At 39.2% G+C, this 24,753-nt stretch overlaps 1 protein-coding gene across 10 annotated transcripts in view; it reads left to right on the forward strand.

The window, feature by feature from the left end:
• Window positions 1-24,753, forward strand: part of LOC127445512 (oxysterol-binding protein 1-like) — a 36,141-nt gene that overhangs the window by 5,835 nt on the left and 5,553 nt on the right. The window contains exons 2-20 of one of the 10 annotated variants that reach the window (XM_051705649.1): window positions 1,409-1,544; window positions 5,629-5,687; window positions 5,825-6,033; window positions 6,383-6,545; window positions 7,115-7,226; window positions 7,377-7,575; window positions 8,311-8,425; window positions 8,607-8,670; window positions 9,270-9,437; window positions 9,553-9,798; window positions 12,716-12,836; window positions 16,806-16,909; window positions 17,103-17,198; window positions 17,369-17,556; window positions 19,060-19,289; window positions 19,441-19,479; window positions 20,201-20,248; window positions 20,352-20,390; window positions 21,040-21,078. In XM_051705649.1, coding sequence (XP_051561609.1) covers window positions 1,503-1,544; window positions 5,629-5,687; window positions 5,825-6,033; window positions 6,383-6,545; window positions 7,115-7,226; window positions 7,377-7,575; window positions 8,311-8,425; window positions 8,607-8,670; window positions 9,270-9,437; window positions 9,553-9,798; window positions 12,716-12,836; window positions 16,806-16,909; window positions 17,103-17,198; window positions 17,369-17,556; window positions 19,060-19,289; window positions 19,441-19,479; window positions 20,201-20,248; window positions 20,352-20,390; window positions 21,040-21,078 — 2,281 coding nt within the window. In that variant the 5' untranslated portion in view covers window positions 1,409-1,502. Of the gene's footprint in view, window positions 1-1,408; window positions 1,545-5,628; window positions 5,688-5,824; window positions 6,034-6,382; window positions 6,546-7,114; window positions 7,227-7,376; window positions 7,576-8,310; window positions 8,426-8,606; window positions 8,671-9,269; window positions 9,438-9,552; window positions 9,799-12,715; window positions 12,837-16,805; window positions 16,910-17,102; window positions 17,199-17,368; window positions 17,557-19,059; window positions 19,290-19,440; window positions 19,480-20,200; window positions 20,249-20,351; window positions 20,391-21,039; window positions 21,079-24,753 lie in introns of those variants that run through there. The other 9 variants (XM_051705655.1, XM_051705647.1, XM_051705648.1 and 6 more) reach the window with 9 other exon arrangements.

Raw genomic sequence — 24,753 nt, forward strand, 5'->3', positions numbered from 1 at the left:
CTCAACTTTGCCACGTCGCTGGACACGCCCACATCCGGTCGCCGTCGCTCGTGTCGCCGGAAGTCGCCAGCTTTCATTGAAAATGAGTGAGATGAGGTTGTTTTGTCGCTGCATGTCGCTGGCAGTGTGAACGCAGCTTAACTGTAATCGCAATTTTATTTATTTATTTATTTATTTATTTTTTTGTGGTAAGCAACATTATGCCAACAATTCTGTCGATTTAGCTTGACTTGTATTGACCCTGAACATTCCTTTAACCTAACTCTTAAACTCTGGAAATACAGGATAACATAACAATGCCAACACATTAAACTGTTTTACAACAACAACAACAAAGAGGGCCTTCGCAGTTATTCTGTATTTTTTTTATGAACATGGAAATTAAATGTAAGTGTAATTAAGCATGAAGCCTGTCAAGAAAATGTCCTGCTCATATTTAACCCCAAATCAATATAAAACATTATGACCTGATATATTGCAGAAATAAAATAACACCTACATTTATGAACATTTTGTTTTGTTGCATTGTGACATTATTTTTAGGACACTTAAGCACATTTTACCACCTAATTTTCATTATTATAATGTATCCAGACATTTAACTTTTACTGTTCCAATTGTCTTCAATGATGATTCACATTACCGTTAACACAGTATTTTTATTTATTTTTTTACTGTATTACATTAAATTTGCATTGCAGTAATGAGAATATCATAGTGACCTTTTTCATTTCATGTTGCAGTATTGAGGACTGGGGGTAACATATGCGTCTCATGAAAGTAATGTCACAATGTAAAAAATCTTAATGGCTCTAAAAATAGGATCATTTTCTATATACAAAATATATTTTCTTATTTGTTTCTTTTGATTTTGGAGTTAAACAGGACTAGGACATTTTTCTGATTTTGTGTGAATCACCCACTTGGCTACAATGGTTGAAATCATTGAAATGAAAAATGTAGAATTTTGCTGATTGGAAAGATCGCCCTTTTAAGCCATTTCAGAGCTATTACATAAAGATCTAGATCTGTATCGGATATCATCAGAAGGCTGAAAAATATTGGTATATAATTTCTCTCAGCCCTTGGTGACAATATCTTTGTTATTCTGTTTCTCCCCATAAAGACAAAGTGGATATTGCTGTTATAGGATGTATTCTCGGCACGCATATTATATGCAAAGGACTCTTATGAAAGAAATCTGCATAAAATAGCTCCACTTTTCCAAGGATAGTAGAAACTATAATGTTGTTTAAACCTTCCCGCTCAGTCTGATTCCTTCCTCTGTTCGGCAGGCAGGCCTAAGAACTTATTCAGCACTCTTCTGTGTGTGTGTGTGTGTGTGTGGGAAGATTCATCTTGAAATTCAGAGGACGAGTATAAGATTTTTGTTTTCCCATTTTCCCAGGTTACAGACTTTGATTGTTATCCCGACTACTAGATTGCCTGTTTGATCGTGCCAGTCTTGGGTGTGGCATCTTTCTTGTGTCATGTCTCTGTGAATGGAAAAACCAGAGAACTGGAGATTCAGCAGTGCTGGCAGAGTATGTTTGAAGATGGAAACTTTATTTCAAATCAAATCAAAATCAAATCACTTTTATTGTCACACAGCCATATACACAAGTGCTATGGTGTGTGAAATTCTTGGGTGCAGTTCCGATCAATATAGCAGTCGTGACAGTGATGAGACATATACCAATTTACAATAACATCAAATGAACACAGCACAATTTAAACATCTGATATACACATAATTACACACAACAATATACAAATAATAACATACACTGTACAGTATACATTACACACAATATAGATACACATTATTCAATAATAAAAAATAAAAAAAGTATATATAGAATGTACAGTAGGTTGTATTGTACTGTATTGACATTCAGGCTGTCGGATGATAGTAAGCTGTTAAGAGAGAATATAATATAATAATAATATAATTTATGACAGTCCGGTGTGAGATATAAGAGTAAGAGTAATAAAGTGCAGTGCTGATGTATTTGATCATGGGAGATCAAGAGTTCAGAAGTCTGATTGCTTGGGGGTAGAAGCTATCATGGAGTCGGCTGGTGCGGGTCCTGATGCTGCGATACCACCCATGGCTCGGGTGGCTGGAGTCTCTGATGATCCTCCGAGCTTTTTTCACACACCGCCTGGTATATATGTCCTGGATTTTTAGTGATAATAATTTAACCTTATCACAAAAGTTTACACAGACCTACCATGATGTTGTTTAGCAATGATATAAGAGATGATAGAAGCCACAAGTGCAATTTCTACTAGAGGTCCACTGATAGTGGATTTTGCCAATACCGATAACTAAGGTGGTGGAAAAGGCAGATTACTGATTAATAGGCCGATGTTAAAAAAAAGTATTTTTTGCCTTTCCTTCCTATGACGGAGACAGACGTAGAGGCTACAAGAGTCCACAATTATGCAGTGTATTGTTGAACCAAAGCCCCCAAACCAATAATCAGAAAAAATGAAGATTTGGTGCAGAATGTGGGACTTTTAACTATAAACAAGCCTACAACACACATAGGGCTCTTATTTTAAAATTACGGAGACTTGGCTCTGTTACAATGCTCTGGTTTTCAGGTATTTACAAATTAACCTTTTATAGCCTGTATATTTACCAGATGAAGAGTTTTGTATATAAAGATATTTCAGAAGATAAGGTTTAATTAGGAAAAGGGTTTAATAATTATTCACAAGATATATGAAGTTGGAGACACAATGTATGTTCTAACGGGGGACGTTTCCATGTAATAAAATGTTTCTTTGCGAGCCCTCGCTTTAATATAGAACACTAGATTCTCTTATCAAAATAACAAAATGGGCATTGAAGTGAGGAAAAAAATATGGATGAATATTAATTATTAAAGATTTAGTTCAGCAAATCCCCCACAAACTTAATCATAAATAATATATATTTAGGCATAGATTTTTTCAGATAACCGAGAGTTCCAAAAAGCGGCACTGATTAATCGGTTAAACCGATATACAGTATTGGTTAACCTCTAATTTAAACTTATGTTAAAACAACGACAACGTGTTTAATTGCAGAATTCGTGGTGAAGACCTACACTACCCATTATCCTGAGTAGAAACCCACCAATCAGAGTAGTCGCTGACTGTTACTATGGAAGCATGAATCGCAGCAAAAAATCAAACTACTCATTTCATGAATAATTGCAGTAACGTATATGGATGAATATTGTCAATGATGAAAGATTTAGATACAATAAATCCCCAAACAATTAATTGTAAATTAAATTAAAAATATACACTGGCGGCCAAAGGTTTGGAATAATTTACAGATTTTGCTCTTATGGAAAGAAATTGTTACTTTTATTCAAGTGGCATTCAACCGATTACAATGTATAGTCAGGACATTAATAACATGAAAAATATATATATTATACTTTTATTTTAATTATATATTAATATAATTATACATATTATATACTCTGCACCCATCTACTGAGGTACTTCAACTTGGGAATTAACATTCCTTGTGTTTGAACATCATATTTACGGGCAAATTGGCGTCATTTATTTTTTTAGACATTTCTGTTGAAGCAAAGAATTGTGGGTTGTGAGTGTCCACGAAGGATTCACCTCTTGCTTCCTCCGAATTCCCATGTGAAAGAAGGTCGCATTCGAAGTGTCCTACTCGCTTTTCTGAAACGAGACAGCCTCGATGACGTATGCGGCCGACAAATGCGACCTCCGGAGGACGCAGCCTTCCAAACAAGACACAGCCTGTGTTTCTTTGCCCACTCTAACATTTTCTTTTTGTTTTTCTGTTTCAAAAGTGGCTTTTTCTTTGCAATTCTTCCCATAAGGCCTGCACCCCTGAGTCTTCTCTTTACTGTTGTACATGAAACTGGTGTTGAGCGGGTAGAATTCAATGAAGCTGTCAGCTGAGGACATGTGAGGCGTCTATTTCTCAAACTAGAGACTCTGATGTACTTATCCTCTTGTTTAGTTGTACATCTGGTCTTCCACATCTCTTTCTGTCCTTGTTAGAGCCAGTTGTCCTTTGTCTTTGAAGACTCTAGTGTACACCTTTGTATGAAATCTTAAGGTTTTTTGGCAATTTCAAGCATTGTATAGCCTTCATTCCTCAAAACAATGATTGACTGACGTGTTTCTAGAGAAAACTGTTTCTTTTTTGCCATTTTTGACCTAATATTGACCTTAAGACATGCCAGTCTATTGAATACTGTGACAACTCAAAAACAAACACAAAGACAATGTTAAGCTTCATTTAACGAACCAAATAGCTTTCAACTATGTTTGATATAATGGAAAGTGATTTTCTAGTAAGAAATGATCAATTTAGCATGATTCCTCAAGGATAAGGTGTTGGAGTGATGGCTGCTGGAAATGGGGCCTGTCTAGATTTGTAATGTCCTGACTATAATTTGTGATCAGTTGAATGCCACATTGGTGAATTAAAGGACCAATTTCCTTCCGAAACAGCAAAATCTGAACATTATTCCAAACTTTTGGCCGCCAGTGTATATATTGGCAAAGATTTCTTCTGATAACCACGAGTTCCAAAATGCAGCACCGATTAATCGGTTAAACATATATATTGGTTTACCTCTAATTTAAACTTAAATAAAAAAAAAAAAAGCATGTTTAATTGCAGAATTTGTGACGAAGACCTACACTACCCATTATCCTCAGAAGAAACTCACCAATCAGAGAAGTTGCTGACTGTTACTATGGAAACGGGAATCACAGCAAAAAATCAAACTACTCATTTCAGGAATCATTGCAGTAACGTAATTGAGACTGTCTACACTCTCAAACTACTTATATATTTGTTTATAACTTCAAATCTGTGGTATTTTGTATTTATAATCGACTTTTAGCGTTGTTTAAGATTTGATTACCTTATATTCAATGCTTCATGGTATGAACCTAGATCATTCCCCCAGTCAAAGGTTGTAATGTTGTGATTAATCTCAGAACTGGCTGATTTGGTTCAAGGCTTAAAACTCTTTACTTAAGAATTAAAAAAATTTATATGGAGAAAATAATTGGAAAAATACTTCCAGAACCAAGACTGCTGAAAAAGTGGTCCGGCAGTGTTGCACTCTCTTGAGCTGGTTTTAAAATCACTCATATAGCAGATTAACTGCTGTGAGTGCTTGTCAATATATGCACTATGATAATGAACATGAGGCTCTTTCAATCTGATACCAGACACTGTGATCGCAGCAGTAACTGGCCATATCTTCTGTCACACAAAAGCTCTAGATTGAAAGAAGGCATTTCTCGAATGCATGCCTCTCAGTGGTAATTCATGAATATTGCATCAGGTTCTGAAAAACAGCTGTCAAGGATGCTTTTGTGCAAGTTTTTGGTCTCAGACTTTATAGTGAGTTTATAGAGAATCTCATCAATGCTCCACTAGCTATGCAGAGTCAGACTTTTGACTATTGGCATAAAGTCTGCTCCACATCTTATTCTATAACTGCATATACAATATGCAATAGAAATGTCAATGTGTGTAAGTAGAGATTTTGATGTACTGTTTACACCACAGCAGATATATTTGCACAGCTATCAAATGGTAGGACTGCTTTACATTATTTACAGGTGAGAGCGACATGGAGAAATGCAAAAATACATATCAGGCATATCCCAAACAACTTAAGGCAAGAAAACAAACTTAAGCACAACGCGAACAAAGTGAAGTTTAGTCAACCTTCCACTTTAGGGGGCTGATAAAAACATTTTTTAAATACATATTCTTATTTCCATCTTTTTCGCTAAGATCTGTTCTCTCTTTCAGGACCCAGGCGGAGATGGGTCACACATGTCGGGGCACCATAAACCTGGCCACGGCCAATATCGCGGTAGAGGACTCGTGCAACTTTGTCATTTCTAATGGTGGCGCACAGACGTATCACCTGAAGGCAAGCTCAGAGGTGGAGAGGCAGAGGTGGATAACGGCACTGGAGCTGGCCAAAGCCAAAGCTGTCCGCATGCAGGAAGTATCTGGTGAGTGATGTTACTGCAACTGTTACATGGAGAAATGTAGCAACTCTCAAATTTGGTGAACCTTAGATTGTCGTCACTTCTATTGGTTATTACCGCATTGCATCGCTACTTATTGCATAAAGTTTCAGTGTCAATCATGTTGCCGCAGATTGCCAACTCTAATTAAAAATGCTTCATTTCTGGTAGTTTTGGCACTGCAAATCGCTGTATGTGTGAACGGGACATAAAATTGCACTCAGGCCAATAAATATCCTCACGTTCAAAATATATTCTAAGTTGAAAGCTGTTTGTGGTGGAAATCGTGGAAGACCGTTTTACAGATTTCGTTCCTCTTTTGTTTTTACCACAGATGACTCTGGGGATGAGTGCCCGACCACACCTACTTCAGCAGGGCAGGGTGGAGGCTCACGCAACTCAGAGGTGCAGTCCACCCTCCGCACTCTTGGCAGCAAGGTGGAGGATCTCAGCACCTGCAACGACCTCATCGCCAAACACGGCTCTGCACTTCAACGGTCAGTCTCTCTTTCCTGACATTTCCTATTAAAAATAATAGAACGGTACACTTTGGGACATGTTTGTACTTAAAATATAATTATATATACAATAAATAAGTGTGATGGAGTAGTTTTGGAGCTATTGCATATATCTTGGATAAATTTGAAAGTATTTCCTGTGTGTGTGATGGTGGTCACTATTTTCTAACAGAACTGTTCATATAGATTTTTTTTTACAGTATACACTCACCGAGCGCTTTGTTAGGAACACTATTGTCCTAATAAAGTGCCCGACATGGTCATCTGCTGTCGTAGCCCATCCGCCTCAAGGTTCGATGTGTTGTGCAATATATGTTCACTCTTGGTTGTTTCGCCATCCTACCAAATTCGGGGGTGCCTCAGAAGTTCCTGGGGGGCACAAGGAAAATCTAGGGGGCCCCCCTAACTAACCAGCCCCCCCCATCAAGTTTTTACCAAACCGAAACCATAATACAAATCGAACCGTGAGGACTTTGACCCTTTTACTCCCCTAATTTAAATCTGTGTGATACTGTATAAATTTGTTGATTTTAAATGCTTTTTCTTAGGTCTTTGTCTGAGCTCGAGGGGGTTCGGCTGGGAGGAGAAACGAGTGAAAAGATTCGGCAGGTGACGGAAAGAGCCACACTCTTCCGTATCACTTCCAACGCCATGATCAATGTAAGACATCCAAGCAAGAAATTCGCTTCAGATTAAGGAATTCACTTCATTTTACACCAGATATCAGCCAGAACTGTTGCTTGTTGAGGGACACACTGAAACCTTTCTGTCAAACGTATTCTTAACACTTCCTAACGATCTGATCCCCAGGCGTGCCGGGACTTCCTGGCGTTGGCTCAAGCTCACAGTAAGCGCTGGCAGAAAGCCCTGCAGGCAGAGAGAGAGCAGAGAGTACGATTAGAGGAGACACTGGAGCAGCTTGCCAAACAACACAATCATCTGGAGAGAGCCTTCAGAGGAGCCACTGTTCTGCCTCCTTCCCAGAGCAACCCTGCCATAGACAGCAAAGGTACCATACGACTAGTATGATGTTGTGTGTGCTTTCGGTTTAGGAGTCTTACTGGTTGTTCATGTTACAGCATGTGGTTAAAACAATGCACAGTTGCAACATTTTTGTGATAATAAGTATTGTTCTATAAATAAAGTTGTGGATCTACAAGAGAGAAGATCACTCACATTCGCAAACAAATTTGGACTAAAATGTCTATGATTAGCCACTAGCTGGTAAATGTTTAGATTTCACTCACCAGGTTCTGCACCGTGTTGAAAGTAAAAGCTTGGTTTGACTCAGGATTTTGAGTTTGTCTCGTTCTGGAAGCATACAAAAGGAGGAGCATAGAAGGTTCTAAAAAAACTAGCCCTTCCACTTTCCCAGCCCCGGAAGTGGTTATGATGGATGGCTCGAGTGGGCTGATTAGTTTGTATATTCTTTGTTTGACGTCAGAAAACATGGCCGCAGTGCTGCATCAAAATGGTGCGCTCCAACGTTAATGGCTTTGAACTTTTATTTAGTGATTGTTTGAAAGTTTGTAACATAAAAATAAAGATATTGTAATGTCGAAAATACTATTTGAGCAGCTGGTTCATTATGACAACTGCTCCAGTCCCTCTTTTGCTTGAAAACAGCAGCACTGATGCAGATCGCACCGGTTTGATCGTACGCATCTGAACCCAGCCTAGTGTAATCACACCGGTTTGATCGTACATGCAAAAAGGGTTAATTCCTACTTGATCTCACCTGTAGGTTCAGCTCCAGTAAAGGGAGACGCCAGTGATGAAGATGACGAGAATGAATTCTTTGACGCGTGCGAGGATGTTCAAGAGTTTATCACTGTACCAGCAGACCCCAAATATCACAGGTCTTTATTTACTCCCTCGCTCCTGTCGTTTACTCGCATACCTGTACCTTAACTCTTTAACCTTTTCTCATATAAGTGTCACCGGACCTAAGTGTGTGCCCTCTGCCTTCCCCTTCCTTCCTTCTCCTCTTCTTCCTCCACTCTCACTGGGGCTCTCTCACCCTCTTTCCCTTTCTCTCAGGAGATCTGGCAGCAATGTCAGTGGAATCAGTAGCGAGCTGGGAATGGATGACGGGACGACATCGGTAAGGCGTTATGATCTCATTTACAGTGTGTTTGGGTACAAGCCATGCTCAGTGTTTTTGACACTCCTTAAAGTGTTGCTCACAATGGCACCACAACATGTGCGTTTTAGTCATTTTCCTACATAATATTCAGCACTTATTTATAGTAGATTAATATGGCACTATCATTAAACCTCTGTAAACTTTAATTTTCTCTTGCGCTGTCGGAGTAGATCACTCTCGCGCTTCAACTTCAGTTTTTGGAGTTTCAGCCAAACTCATCATACGACACCTGTGGCTGCTAGTGTGCAATCGTATCTTAGAGCTCCTTGCGTGCAATTAAGCGATTTCCATTTCTATGCCCGCATTACGTAGGCGTAGGACATTGCGTGTGTTGGATAGAATAGACGCTAAAATAATTTGGAGAAAAAAAAAAGTCATTTTTGAGCCGTGACCATATGTTTGAACGATAAACCGTTACACCCCTACAAGAGAGTTTTAACTATATTTTGGTGCTGGCGGTGTGTGAATTGGTAGCAATAATTGAGAAACATGGAAAGCCATTTGCAGTTTTTCATTCAGTAAACACCCTAACACTGCATTTTGTTCTTCTCTCACAGCTAGATGAGCAGTCTCTGGCGTCCAATCCCGAGTCTCCTCAGTCCCAGGAGGTGGTGCCTGTGAGAAAGAGGCGGAGCCGAATTCCAGATAAACCAAATTACTCGCTCAATCTATGGAGCATCATGAAGAACTGTATTGGAAAAGAGCTCTCCAAAATACCTATGCCTGTATGCTTATCTGTGTCTTTACAAAAATCCAAAACACCCCTGTTGCTGATTCTAATAATCAAAAATTGCAGTGGATTTTGAAATGAAATGAAATTCATTGTTTCTTTTCTGGAAGGTGAACTTCAACGAGCCCTTGTCCATGCTGCAGCGTCTCTCAGAGGATCTCGAGTACTACGAACTGCTGGACCGGGCCGCTAAGTGCAAGAGTTCTCTGGAGCAGATGTGTTATGTGGCAGCTTTCACTGTGTCCTCTTACTCCACTACAGTTCACCGCACCGGCAAACCCTTCAACCCTCTGCTGGGAGAGACGTTTGAGCTGGACCGTGTCCAAGAGAGCGGGTACAGGTCCCTTTGTGAGCAGGTGAGGGGACGGCCACTACTATTTATACTGAGCATGGCCAGGTCAGTGTGAGACAGCTTTGGTCCATTTAAAAGAACTGTAAATTGTCCCATTTGGCCATTTTCTTCCGTTCCAATTATTATTATTATTATTTTTAAAGGAATAGTTCACCCAAAAATTAATTTAAATTATTTTAATTAAATAATTTACTCAACCTCAGGCCATTCAAGATGTATCTTATCAAGAGTTTCTTTCTTCATCAAAACAGAATTTAAGATTTTTAGGATTTCATTTCAGGCCTCCTCCCCTAAACAATGCAAGTGAATGTACTTTTGATGGTCCAAAATGCATATTTAGGGTGCATCAAAATAATCCACACGACTCCAGTTGACAAATAAAGTTCTTCTGAACCGATTTGATCGAACCAAACGATTGATTATTTTGAGAAACAAAACAATACTTGTATACTTTTTAACAAATTTTTAACTACAAATGTTCACTTCCGTACTTCTCTGTGACGCACGCTCATGAGGAGGAGGCAGGAAGCGCATCATTGTTTACAAGAGAAACTTGCGCAGACCACAGACCAAGCGCCGTTCACAAACCAAAACAATTTCAAACATGATGTCGGAGGATTTTGATTTTAGAAGAGGAGATGGACTGATGAGGAACTGAGGGAGATGGAGGAGGCTGCAGCAGCGGTGCAATCACAAGTCTCGGGGAGGCAGCGATCTATGGAGACATGGTGGTGCACATGTAGTAAATACCAACAGAGGCAAAGAGCCTGTGCTGCCATGACTGGACCATAGCAATTCCACCGTTGGAAACAATTTGCGAGGCAGCCGGTGAGATCACTCCTAGTCCTAGCTGCATTATCGAACATAATGGTTTTCCACCATTACTGAGCCCCAGTGTTTTAGAGATGTTTTTCAGTTTGCCACGAATAAACTGGAAGCGCCGTCCGAGGCCAGAAGGTCCCAATGGCACCCTATCAGTAGAGTAAGTATCATGTTTCGTTTGTTACTATAGCTACTATATAGAAATATTTTGGCTATATGACCAAGTTTTCACACATACCTGAGTTCGCTGGAAAAACAGCACGGGCACAGCCAATGAATTCAGAAATCGACCTTTTGTTTCTTTCGATGGTCTGAAATCCTCAGGGGTAAAATGTTCACTGCGCACCCTCCAATATTTGAGAGAATGTAGGGGTGTACTGACATCCAGGTTCAGCGCGATAAGCCAGAGCTTCAATCGCTAATAATCATGTATAGACAATCGATGAAAAGTTTATATTTTTCCCGGCATGCATTTTCTTTGGGGTTCCTGAAGGTTGAAGCATCCAGGATACACACACTAAACGACCATTTTGAACAATACACTTATACAAATACAAATCTACAGCAAAGACAATTAAACTTTTGTACAGCACACCTTCTCTTGTAAACAATGACGCGTACGCGTGACCTTACCAACGAGCTTACGTCATCCCTCTCACGAGCGCGCGTCACAGAGATGTATGGAAGCAAACATTTGTAGTTAAAAAGTATTTAAGTATTGTTTTGTTTCTAAAACTAATCAATCGTTTGGGTTCAGAAGAACTTTATTTGACTGGAGTCGTGTGGATTATATTGATGCACCCTAAATATGCATTTTGGACTGTCAAAATTTTTTGCATTGTTTAAAGGAGGAGGCCTGAAATGAAATCCTAAAAATCTTAAATTCTGTTTTGATGAAGAAAGAAACTCAGATCTTAGTATGTTATATATATATATATATATATATATATATATATATACACCGATCAGCTACAACATTAAAACCACCTGCCTAATATTGTGTAGGTCCCCCTCATACAGCCAAAACAGCGCCAACCCGCATCTCCGAATAGCATTCTGCGGGGGCCTGGGTAGCTCAGTGGTAAAATACGCTGGCTACCACCCCTGGAGTTCGCTAGTTCACATTACATGGGGTAAACTTAAACTCCTCGTGGTCACTATAATGTGGTTCGTTCTCGGTGGAGCGCATGGTGAGTTGAGCGTGGTTGCCGCGGTGGATGGCATGAAGCCTCCACACGCACTATGTCTCCGTGGCAACGTGCTCACCATTCGGAGTAAATTCTAGAGACTGTTGTGTGTGAAAATCCCAGGAGATAAGCAGTTACTGAAATACTCAAACCAGCCCATCTGGCACCAACAATCATGCCACAGTCCAAATCATTGATCACAATTCTGATGATTGATGTGAACATTAACTGAAGCTCCTGACCCGTATCTGCATGATTTTATGCACTGCACTGCTGCCACGCAATTGGCTGATTAGATAATCACATGGATGATTGTTGGTGCCAGATGGTCTGCTTTGAGTATTTCTGTAACTGCTGATCTCCTGGGATTTTCACATACAACAGTCTCTAGAATTTACTCCGAATGGTGCCAAAAACAAAATACATCCAGTGAGGGGCAGTTCTGTGGACTGAAATGTCTTGTTATCGAAAGAGGTCAACAGAGAATGACCAGACTGGTTCAAAATGACAAAGTCTACAGTAACTCAGATAACTGCTCTGTACAATTGTGGTGAGAAGTATATAATATCAGAATGTTATTCTGAGATGCGGGTTGGCGCTATTTTGGCGGCAAGAGGGGGACCTACACAATATTAGGCAGGTGGTTTCAATGTTGTGGCTAATTGGTGTATATTACACAATGTTTCTAAACAGTAAATTATTTCATATTTTTTAAGGAAGATTTATTAATTTTATTGACATTTTTTTAATAAATGGTTTGTGAGGCAATTACAAATCTGAACCACTGGCCCAGAAAAAAGCTGAAAAATCCTTGTCTTCGATTATTGAATAAGATTATTGAATAAGGAATGACATTACAAATGATGTGCATTGTGTTTGAAGTTGCTCAGTTATCTTTCTCTGTCTCTTCAGGTGAGTCATCACCCTCCGGCTGCGGCACATCACGCAATCTCCCAGCGAGGCTGGACCCTGCGACAGGAGATTGCCCTGGCCAGCAAGTTCAGGGGCAAATACCTCTCCATTATGCCCCTGGGTAACTTTTAGCATCTTATTTTGGATCTGTATCAGTATGTGTCTCTAATTTTCAGTGTCTCTAAAGCAAGTGCACCTGGGGAAGAATCTGTCTTATTAGTTCCTTTTCTTAAGTAAACAACATATAAGTTTCAAACTGATAGTCAACTCTATTAAATAAATTGTTACCACAGTCAGACAGAAAATCTGTGGTTATTTGTGTTGGCGAAGGAACCATATTTTGAACTTGCATATCTTAAATGCAGTATCTATTTAGTTTTTACAAGCTAATAATAGCACTTACTTTAAATGAAGGAAATTATTTAAAAATTCCATTATTATTTTACAATTTGGGTTATGTAGTATATAATGGTTGTGACAGAAAATATAAGTGCAGTAACCTAAAATTATTATTATCTAAATAAACTCAACAAAGAGCCTATGTAACCTTGTTGAAGTCATAGCAGGCGAAATGTGGTAAGAAGGCCTTTAGGATGAAGGCTGACTTTAATATTGAAAGGGTTGACAAGAGAGACACATGTGAAACCTTATTTTTTTACCTCACATTTTTTTAAATGAACATCTTCCTTCAGGACATACAGTGCTGGGATGTCTTGAAGCCTGATTTCTTGTATTTTTCATACTAAATTGTTTTAGATCTTCAAACAAGATATAAATCAAAGGCAACCTGAGTTAACACAAAATACAGTTTTCAAATATACGTTTTTTTTATTGAAGCAAAAAAATTATCCAACACCTATATCACCCATGTGAAAAACAAACTTAAACTTAATAGCTGGTTGTGCCAACTTAAGCAGCAACAACTGCAACCAAACGCTTCCATTTTGGCCCACTCTTTGCAGTACTGCTTTAGTTCAGCCACACTGGAGGGTTTTCAAGCATGAACTGCCCATTTAAGGTCCTGCCACAGCATCTCAATCGATTTCAAGTCAGGACTTTGACTAGGCCACTCCAAAACTTTAATTTTGCTTCTTTTGAGCCATTCAGAGGTGGATCTGAATGCTTTGGATCATTGTCTTACTGCATAATCCAGTTGCACTTGAGCTTCAACTCACAGACTGATGACCTGACGTTCTCCTTTAGGATCTTCTGGTAGAGAGCAGAATTTATGTTTCTCTAAATTACTGCAAGTCGCCCTGGCCCTGAAGCAGCAAAGCATCCCCACACCATCACACTACCACCACCATGCTTGACCGTAGGTATGATGTTCTTTTTGTGGAATTGTGTTTGATTTACTGCCAGATGTAACGGGACCCCTCTCTTCCAAACAGTTCCACTTTCGACTCATCAGTCCACAGAACATTCTCCCAAAAGCTTTGAGGATCATCAAGGTGTGTTTTAGCAAAATTCAGATGACCCAGTTCTTCTGGGTTAGCAGTGATTTTCGCCTCGCCACTCTTCCATGGATGGCATTATTGACCAGTGTCTTTCTGATAGTGGAGTCATGAACAGTGAACTTTATTGATGCGAGAGAGGCCTGCAGTTCCTTGGATGTTGTCCTTGGCTTTTTTTATGACTTCCTGGATGAGTTGTCGCTGTGCTCTTCGAGGAATTTTTGAAGGTCGGCCACTTCTGGGAAGGTTCACTTCTGTGCCAAGTTTTCTCCATTTGGAGATAATGGCTCTCACTGTGGTCCTCTGGAGTCCCAGAGCCTTTGAAATAGCTTTGTAACCCTTCCCAGACTGATGTATTTCAATCACCTTTTTCCTCATAATGTCTGGAATTTCTTTCGACCTCGGCATAGTGTGCTACAGGGTGAGACCTTTAGCCAACTTCATGCTGCTGAAAAAGTTCTATTTAGGTGTTGATTTGATTAAACAGGGCTGACAGTAATCAGGCCTGGGTGTGTCTAGTCCAGCTGGACCCCATTATGAATGCAGTTTCATAGATTTGGTTAACTAAGGGGGCAAATACCTTTTCACACAGGCCCAGTTGGTGTTGGATAACTTTTTTGCTTCAATAAATATAATTATGTTTTAAAAACTGTATTTTGTGTTTACACAGATTGCCTTTGTTTTATGTTAAAATTTGTTAGAATTTTTTAAACAATTTAGTATGAGATATACACAAAAACAGAAGAAATCAGGATAGGGGCAAATGCTTTTTTTTTCACAGCACTGAAGTAGTAATGTTTCCTTTTGAAGATGCATATTTTTCATTCCTTTTACATTTATTATACATTTAATACTACACATTAAACGTACAGTGCATCCGGAAAGTATTCACACCGCTTCACTTTTTCCACATTTTGTTATGTTACAGCCTTATTCCAAAATGGATTAAATTCATTATTTTCCTCAAAATTCTACAAACAATACCCCATAATGACAACGTGAAAAGTTTGTTTGAAATCATTGCAAAGTTATTAAAAATAAAAAACGGAAAAAAAATCACATGTACATAAGTATTCACAGCCTTTGCCATGACACTCAAAATTGAGCTCAGGTGCATCCTGTTTCCACTGATCATCCTTGAGATGTTTCTACAACTTGATTGGAGTCCACCTGTGGTAAATTCAGTTGATTTGACATGATTTGGAAAGGCACACACCTGTCTATATAAGGTCCCACAGTTAACAGTGCATGTCAGAGCACAAACCAAGCCATGAAGTCCAAGGATTTGTCTGTAGACCTCTGAGACAGGATTGTATCGAGGCACAGATCTGGGGAAGGGTACAGACAAATTTCTGCAGCATTGAAGGTCCCAGTGAGCACAGTGGCCTCCATCATCCGTAAATGGAAGAAGTTTGGAACCACCAGGACTCTTCCTAGAGCTGGCCGCCTGGCCAAACTGAGCGATCGGGGGAGAAGGGCCTTAGTCAGGGAGGTGACCAAGAACCCAATGGTCACTCTGACAGAGCTCCAGCATTTCTCTATGCAGAGAGGAGAAACTTCCAGAAGAACAGTCATCTCTGCAGCACTCCACCAATCAGGCCTGTATGGTAGAGTGGCCAGACGGAAGTCACTACTCAGTAAAAGGCACATTACAGCCCGCCTGGAGTTTGCCAAAAGACACCTGAAGGACTCTCAGACCATGAGAAACAAAGACTGAACTCTTTGGCCTGAATGGCAAGCCTCATGTCTGGAGGAAACCAGGCACCGCTCATCACCTGGCCAATACCATCCCTACAGTGAAGCATGGTGGTGGCAGCATCATGCTGTGGGGATGTTTTTCAGCGGCAGGAACTTGGAGACTAGTCAGGATCGAGGGAAAGATGAATGCAGCAATGTACAGAGACATCCTTGATGAAAACCTGCTCCAGAGCGCTCTGGACCTCAGACTGGGGCGAAGGTTCATCTTCCAACAGGACAACGACCCTAAGCACACAGCCAAGATAACAAAGGAGTGGCTCCGGGACAACTCTGTGAATGTCCTTGAGTGGCCCAGACTTGAACCCGATTGAACATCTCTGGAGAGATCTGAAAATGGCTGTGCACCGACGCTCCCCATCCAACCTGATGGAGCTTGAGAGGTCCTGCAAAGAAGAATGGGAGAAACTGCCCAAAAATAGGTGTGCCAAGCTTGTAGCATCATACTCAAAAAGACTCGAGGCTGTAATTGGTGCCAAAGGTGCTTCAACAAAGTATTGAGCAAAGGCTGTGAATACTTATGTACATGTGATTTTTTTTTTTGTTTTGTTTTGTTTTTTATTTTTAATAAATTTGCAAAGACTTCAAACAAACTTCTTTCACGTTGTCATTATGGGGTATTGTTTGTAGAATTGAGGAAAATAATGAATTTAATCCATTTTGGAATAAGGCTGTAACATAGCAAAATGTGGAAAAAGTGAAGCGCTGTGAATACTTTCCGGATGCACTGTACATTTAATAGTCATGTTTAAGTATGGCTTAAAGTATGTGTCCACATAATTTGTACACTTATGTACTCGTATGGAAAGATGGATGTTTTAATGTCTTTTGCTCACAAATTTAATGTTCTGTGTTTAAAAATTGTCTGTTTGCTTGTTCAGGTTCTATTCATTGTATGTTTGAGAAGAGTAACAATCACTACACTTGGAAGAAAGTCACCACCACAGTGCACAATATCATTGTTGGGAAACTGTGGATCGATCAGGTCAGAACAGTCCTCTTATTTGTATTTCCATAATTTCCCGAAATCATGTAATAAAAAAACTTTTATGAGTTGTGAGTTAAGTTTGCAAACATTATAAAAAAACTAATATATATATATAAAAATTAATTCTGAGATCTATAGTTTGGCTTTTCATTCAATTCATAATCTAATTTGTGTCTCCGAATTGGTTCAGTCAGGAGAAATAGATGTTGTGAACCACAGAACAGGCGACCGTTGTCACCTCAAATTCGCCCCGTACAGCTACTTCTCCAGAGACGTGGCCAGGAAGGTGAGTCAGCAACTCTTCCACTCACTTCTATCTCCCAGAATGTAGACGTATCTGTTTTTGTCATTTTGGTCCATCACCCTCTGCAGCTTTTGCCCGTTCCATCCTTCAACAATTTATGACAGTCCATCTGCTTTCGTTTCCTACTGTAATGCCTCTCTCTCTCTCTGTAGGTCACGGGGGTGGTGACGGATAAAGATGGCAAAGCACACTACGTTCTCTCTGGAACATGGGATGAGAAGATGGAGTGCTCTCGTGTGATGCAGAGCAGCAGAGGGGGAGAGAACGGTGCCGAAGGACGACAGAAAACCGTCTATCAGACGCTCAAACCCAAAGAGCTGTGGAGGAAAACTCCACTGCCGTAAGACACGCTTCATAGTTACACACACATGCTTCAGGATCTCTGATTGGAAAAAGCTGTAAAGGATTGCAGTTGTTTGCATTCCTTCGTTCATTGATTAATTCAAATTCGATGATTCTTGATACTACTTTCCCACAGCAGAAATTTAAATGCACTTGTTCAGTCAGAGTGGCTATGGAATTAAATGTTCAACAATAATGTGTAAACCTCTCAAGATTTGTTTAATGGTGGTATACGCTTTCAATTTCATTTAAAAAAATGGGTGTAATATCTGAATTCCCGGTGAAGAACTACACTACCCACAATCCTGGAGAGAGAACCACCAATCAGAGAAGTTGCTGTTACCTTGGAAATACATATCCACACCAAAAGGGAACAGCAGTGACCACCCACTCCCATGAAGCAAATTATGTAATCGAGACACACTCAAACTACTAATATAGCTGACGATTTAGCAATAAACAAAAAATTAGGGCTCTTGATTTGACACGTTAATTTAGTGTAATTAATAATATAAATTATATAAAAAATTACGTGTTCTAATCATGCAATTAATAATGCCCCCCATACCTGAACTTAAGTTCCGTAATGAAAATACTAATTTTCCTACCATCAGAGCAGTTCTGTTAACTTCATGTTGTGATTGGCCGTGTCAGCAGGGGGCAGTCAGCGCACCTAAAACCTCACAAGCAGCGCAGCCACAGAATGAGAGCCGGTCACACAGGACGCGTTCTTGCCAGCTGGGCAAAAAAACAACTAAAAGTCATGTCTCGAGATCCCTGCATTCTAAATTTCAACTACTTTTAACTTGACAACACATCCTAAAAATGCGGCATTTATGATGCTGAATACCAGTGAGTCCATCTGATGCATATGTACATACTGGCAATTAAAAATAGTGCAGATGGAATGCAAGAATGCATCCTATGAGAACAGGACAGATTGACGAACTCAATTGTGTAGGCTTATGTTGAATGAAATGGTAATAAAACAAACAATAGACTTCTAAAGCCACTTTTTGTATTGTCTAATCAGTGCTTAATTGTCTGACACAATAATGCATTATATTTCAATCTGAATGACTATAGCTATTTATAATTTTTTGAATGAGTATGTATTATTTATATTGAATATGTAATCTTTATTTCGGGGCATTTTTCAGCAAATAATATGGGTTTAATTTGATGAATTAATCTACATGTCCTGTAACTATTTCAATTTAACATTTTAATTGATTGACAACCCTACTTCAAACATATTTTTTTACTTTTTTATACTGTAAAATACAGATTCTTCTCGAAGCTGCTTGGTTAGAACTGGACTCTTTTGTGAAGAATTGTATTAAATCCCTATGGAAAAAAGTAATGGGAAAAATACTTCCAGAACCAACGTTGTTGAAAATTGGACGTTCGCTAGTCGTTTTTTCCTCAGTATTGATAATACAGAGTACTTTTCAGTCTTTTTACATTCCTAACATTCCTGTCTTTATTTATGTCTGCGCAGAGATGGAGCTGAGAATATGTACTACTTCTCGACCCTGGCATTGACGTTGAACGAGCAAGAGGAAGGCGTGGCTCCCACAGACAGCAGGAGGCGGCCCGACCAGCGTCTGATGGAGCAGGGCCGCTGGGAGGAGGCCAACGCAGAGAAACAGAGATTGGAGGAGAAACAACGCACCACCCGGCGAGAGAGGGAGCGAGAGGCTGCCCGCACCTCCAACCCTTCAGAGGAGGGTAAGAACGGACCAGAGCAGGCTGAATCTCACTGCTTCCTCTTTGTTTTCTTTACTCTATCATTCTGCTCCTCTCTCCTTGTTTCTTCTCTCGTTCTCTCTTGTCCGGGTCTCGTTCACTCCTGTGTATGTGTCTCTGTCTTTCCCTCAAGCTCTCATTGAGGACTCCATATCTGACTCGCCTCTAAAAAGCAAGTACTCCTGGTTCTTCTCTGTTTCTGTTTATTTTCTCTTTTTAACTGGCGTTTGTTGCATTCCCTCTATCACTCAAACACGCACGCACAAAGCTGTAATGGTGCTTATTTGCCATCACATTAAAATTAGGGATTGCCATTTTGAGTAATTTTGAGGTTGAGTACTCTAATACATAGTGAAATGAGTAATTGATTACTTAAAAAAAAATATAGATATATATAATATATACCTTGACATGGTGTATAAAGAACACTGCATTTCTACATGAGTAGCTAAAAAAAACAGTGAGATATGGCACAGCGGTCAAAAACGGCCGTCTAACGGATGTTTAGCTAGAAAAACAATCGAAAAACAGTGCAGATGGATGCAGAAACATATTCAGTGTGAACGGCCCCTTAGCCTGTTAACAATCGGGATTCAGTTGTAATGGTGAAATTTAGGTGAGGGATTGAGTGGAAAAGTATAATTCATTGTTATTCAACAGCAAAATCAATCTGTGATTTTCAAGATATTCGTGTTTTACTAATCGATTTGTTAATTGAACAGAACGAGTACTCGACTAGTCGATTACTCGTGCACATTCCTAATTAATACATAGGAGCACTTTCCCTGCCTCCATTATGCCATTCATTCATTGTATTCTTTCTTTTTTTGTTTTATGTCCTAATTTGCATCCCCCCTTTTTAATTTGTGGCCGCTCGTCTCTCAACTGATCAGCTGAAGAAGTCGAGATTGCCAGCGAGCCTTCTGAGACTACTTACAAAAGCAAGTACCATCCCATCCCTCTCTTAATCACTCTCATTTCTAGCATTAATCATCCAATCATCTTCATTTTCTCTTCTCTTGCATCTGTCTATTCCTCCATCAGCTGACACAGATGAAACCTCCTCTGATCTCTCGCTCTCAAGCAAGTAGCCTTTGAGTATCTGAATCAAAACAAACCATAGTTTGAGTGGAGATGTTTAGTCTGGTGTGTCCCAACTGCCCTCATTTAAACTCTACTAGAGGGCAGTTTGAACCCAAATGTTAGAGCAGTTTATACTGTAATATAGTGTAGTACAGAGAATATGGCTCTGTTCCAAAACTGAGTGAGCTGCCTTGCTGTCTGCTGCCTCCTTAGTGTGCAGTGTTGGGGAGTAACTAAATAAAAGTAGCAATGTTACTAATTTAACATTTTTCAATAGTGTGACAATAATTCAGCTGCTTTCAAAATAGTGTCACTTTTCCAGTAACAAACTACTTTTCCCAACACATAGCTGTATACTGCAACAAAAGGCTACATTGCTGTTGCATTGCCCGTGTGGCTTTACATCCAAACGAACTGAAGCAATAACCAAACACACTCTCCTAAACTGTCCAAACTCTTATGTATAGTGTTGGAAAGTCTTATTCATTCTAGTGAATTTCTTTGTTCAGACAGTTCATATAAATGCAAATATTCATTTTCCATTATTCAGTTTACTTCTCCCTTGCATGCTAACATCTCCATCACTTGTTTCTCTTTGCCTGCGTCCATCCAAATTCAACTCTGTGCTTCTGTTGTGTTACTGATTCAGCTGAAACGCTGCACGGCTCACACCCACCTGCATACTCAAGCAAGTACCACACACACACACACACACGCACACACTCTATCTCATGTCAAGCATTATTATTCATAATCAAGTAAAACACGTCATTGAAAGAAGTACATGTTTAACTATTGCACACCCACACACTGTTTATACAATGGTAATTTTACTGTCACGCAAACCACACACACTATCACATATTGCACACCTATTCACATTATCACACATTATACAATGCTGAAGTTCACTATCACACTCAATCATGCTGTCACGCACACAATTTAACATGCCATTAATGGGGTAAGGTTAGGTGGTATGACTGTACGTAATGTTCAGTGGTACAAATGTGTCAGTCAGTAGAGATTTTGATACAGTATATACCACTGTAGATATATTCACGTATCTGTCAGTGGGCAGGAATGCTTTATGGTATTTACATGTGAGAGTGATAAAGAAACACGGAGCAATGAGAAAATACTGTGTGCCCAAATGTGAAAACGAGGCAGAACTTTAGTGTTGTCAAGCACAGTGCTAACAGAAATTATGTTGTTTGTGGCTGACAAGCAACGTTGCAACTTTACACACATTGATGAGTGTTTCTTCAACTTCGGTCAATTTCATGTCCCAGGGACTTTTGTTATGTAAAAGTCACATTAAAATGACTAAACTTTAAATGGGCCTTCTTTATTATTATTATTATTTTATTTTTATTTTTTTTGCACTTTTCAGATGCCTTTTATTTACAGATTTTTACTGTTTTAGCCTTGTCCCAGACTCAGATTTTAGTATTTAACTATAAAAATCCATTATAACAATACTAATTATTACATGTTAAAAATATGATAATCTTAACAAACATAAACCAATTCAGTATTTATTGTGTGAAAATTTCTGTAAATGTTTAAAAATGTACGACTGTCCTACAGTCGTGGTGTCATTTCCAACACATCACATTTTTTTGCCCTTAATAAAGTTTTTTTCAAAAGTAAGTGCACTTCTTAACCAAGTCAACAGAAGTGTCAGTGAAGAGCATGGGACAAGTGATGTTTAAAGAAAAATCATGGCAAATATCACTTGTGAGAAGAATATTTTTGATTGGGCGTCATTTCTAATCAAGCTGCATTTTGGCCAAGTAATGCAAAAACTGTGAAAATATTAAATTTTGGGTATTTAGGATACATAAAATGTCAGCTATGACATTAGCCTTGGCAAGTCAAAGAATGTTATATCAAAAACATTAATGGCATTTCTATCAGCTTCATTTTCACCACAGAATTCTATTAAACCAAAGTCTTTTTAGCAAATTTGTGCAGTCAGTGGCCATCTTTAGAACGCTCGGGGCAGATTTTTTTTCTGTGTAAACAAGCGGCATACAAGTGCAGCACCTACAGTTGAAGTCAGAAGTTTACATACAACATAGCCAAATACATTTAAACTCAGTTTTTCACAATTCCTGACATTTAATTGTAGAAAACATTCCCTGTCTTAGGTCAGTTAGGATCACTACTTTATTTTAAGAATATGAAATGTCAGAATAATAGTAGAGAGAATTATTTATTTCAGCTTTTATTTCTTTCATCACATTCCCAGTGTGTCAGAAGTTTACATACACTTTGTTAGTATTTAGTAGCATTGCCTTTAAATTGTTTAACTTGGGTCAAAAGTTTTGGGTAGCCTTCCACAAGCTTCTCACAATAAGATGCTGGAACTTTGGCCCATTCCTCCAGACAGAACTGGTGTAACTGAGTCAGGTTTGTAGGCCGCCTTGCTCACACAAGCTTTTTCAGTTCTGCCCACAAATTTTCTATCGGATTGAGGTCGGCGCTTTGTGATGGCCACTCCAATACCTTGACTTTGTTGTCCTTAAGCCATTTTGCCACAACTTTGGAGGTATGCTTGGGGTCATTGTCCATTTGGAAGACCCATTTGCGACTGAGCTTTAACTTCCTTGCTGATGTCTTGAGATGTTGCTTCAATATATCCACATTATTTTCCTTCCTCATGATGCCATCTATTTTGTGAAGTGCACCAGTCCCTACTGTAACAAAGCACCCCCACAACATGATGCTGCCATCCCCATGCTTCACGGTTGGGATGGTGGTCTTCGGCTTGCAAGCCTCACCCTTTTTCCTCCAAACAAAACGATGGTCATTATGGCCATTTGTTTCATTAGACCAGAGGAAATTTTTCCAAAAAGTAAGATCTTTGTCCCCATGTGCACTTGCAAACCGTAGTCTGGCTTTTTTATGGCGGTTTTGGAGCAGTGGCTTCTTCTTTGCTGAGCAGCCTTTTCAGGTTGTTTTGATATAGGACTCATTTTACTGTGGATATAGATACTTGTCTACATGTTTTCTCCAGCATCTTCACTAGGTCCTTTGCTGTTGTTTTGGGATTGATTTGCACTTTTCACACCAAACTACGTTCATCTCTAGGAGACAGAATGTGTCTCCTTCCTGAGCAGTATGATGGCTGCGTGGTCCCATGGTGTTTATACTTGCGTACTATTTTGTGCAGATGAACATGGTACCTTCAGGCATTTGGAAATTGCTCCCAAGGATGAACCAGACTTGTGGAGGTCCACAGTTTTTTTTTTTTTTTTTTTTTTCTGAGGTCTTGGCTGATTTCTTTTGATTCCCATGATGTCAAGCAAAGAAGCACTGAGTTTGAAGGTAGGCTTTAAAATACATCCACTGGTACACCTCCAGTTGACTCCAATTAGACAATCAGAAGCTAATTGCCTAAAGGCTTGACATCATTTTCTGGAATTTTCCAAGCTGCTTAAAGGCACAGTTAACTTAGTGTATGTAAACTTCTGGCCCACTGAAATTGTGATATAGTCAATTAAAAGTTCAATAATCTGTCTGTAAACAATTGTTAGAAAAATTACTCATGTCATGCACAAAGTAGATGTCCTAAACGACTTGACAAAACTATAGTTTGCTAATATGACATCTGTGAAGTGGTAAAAAAATCAGTTTTAATGACTTCAGCCTAAGTGTATGTAAATTTCTGACTTCAGCTGTATCTACTGTAAGATCGAAATCTTCAAAACGGTTGTACTAGATTACAATCAAAGAACATATTTAAAATCAGCAGTAAAATCGGACAACATTGGTATCGTTAATTGTGCTGCCTTACCTCATTACATTAAAGAGCGCAATTTTCCCGGCTTGTATAGGATGCGTGTTCTCAAGTTGACTGACAGGCGATGTCTGTATCTAAATAGGTGATTGGCTCTTTTACCTGTAAGGCAGGACTTCCTTTGTACATCCGTTGACCGTTTGGCATTCCAATTTCTCCCAATCATTTTAATAGAAGTGGCCCGTCTCTGCTAAACAGTCTCTGATTAAACACAATACAGAATTTGAGATGTGCTGGAAATTACACTGTGGTGGGAATATTCATGACTTTCAGAAAAATGACAGAAATCTCCTGTGAGACATGTACATACACTGTTAGATATTGTTAGTAGACAAATGAAAAAAAAAAAAGCTAGTGAGAGTGTGAAAATTTTAACGAAGCCCACAGTGTTAAAAGTGCCTGAAGTTGAAACACCCTGATATAGAATTCAATTTATGTGCGGTCACAGTTGCATGTGTATCAGCTGTTTTAACAATGTCACTTATCCAATAATTTACCATTACCGCTTCTATAAACCATTCTTTTGCTGAACTTCCAGCAACAACTACTATATTGTGA

Source organism: Myxocyprinus asiaticus, chromosome 8, assembly GCF_019703515.2.
Source record: "Myxocyprinus asiaticus isolate MX2 ecotype Aquarium Trade chromosome 8, UBuf_Myxa_2, whole genome shotgun sequence".
Taxonomy (NCBI): Eukaryota; Metazoa; Chordata; class Actinopteri; order Cypriniformes; family Catostomidae; genus Myxocyprinus; species Myxocyprinus asiaticus.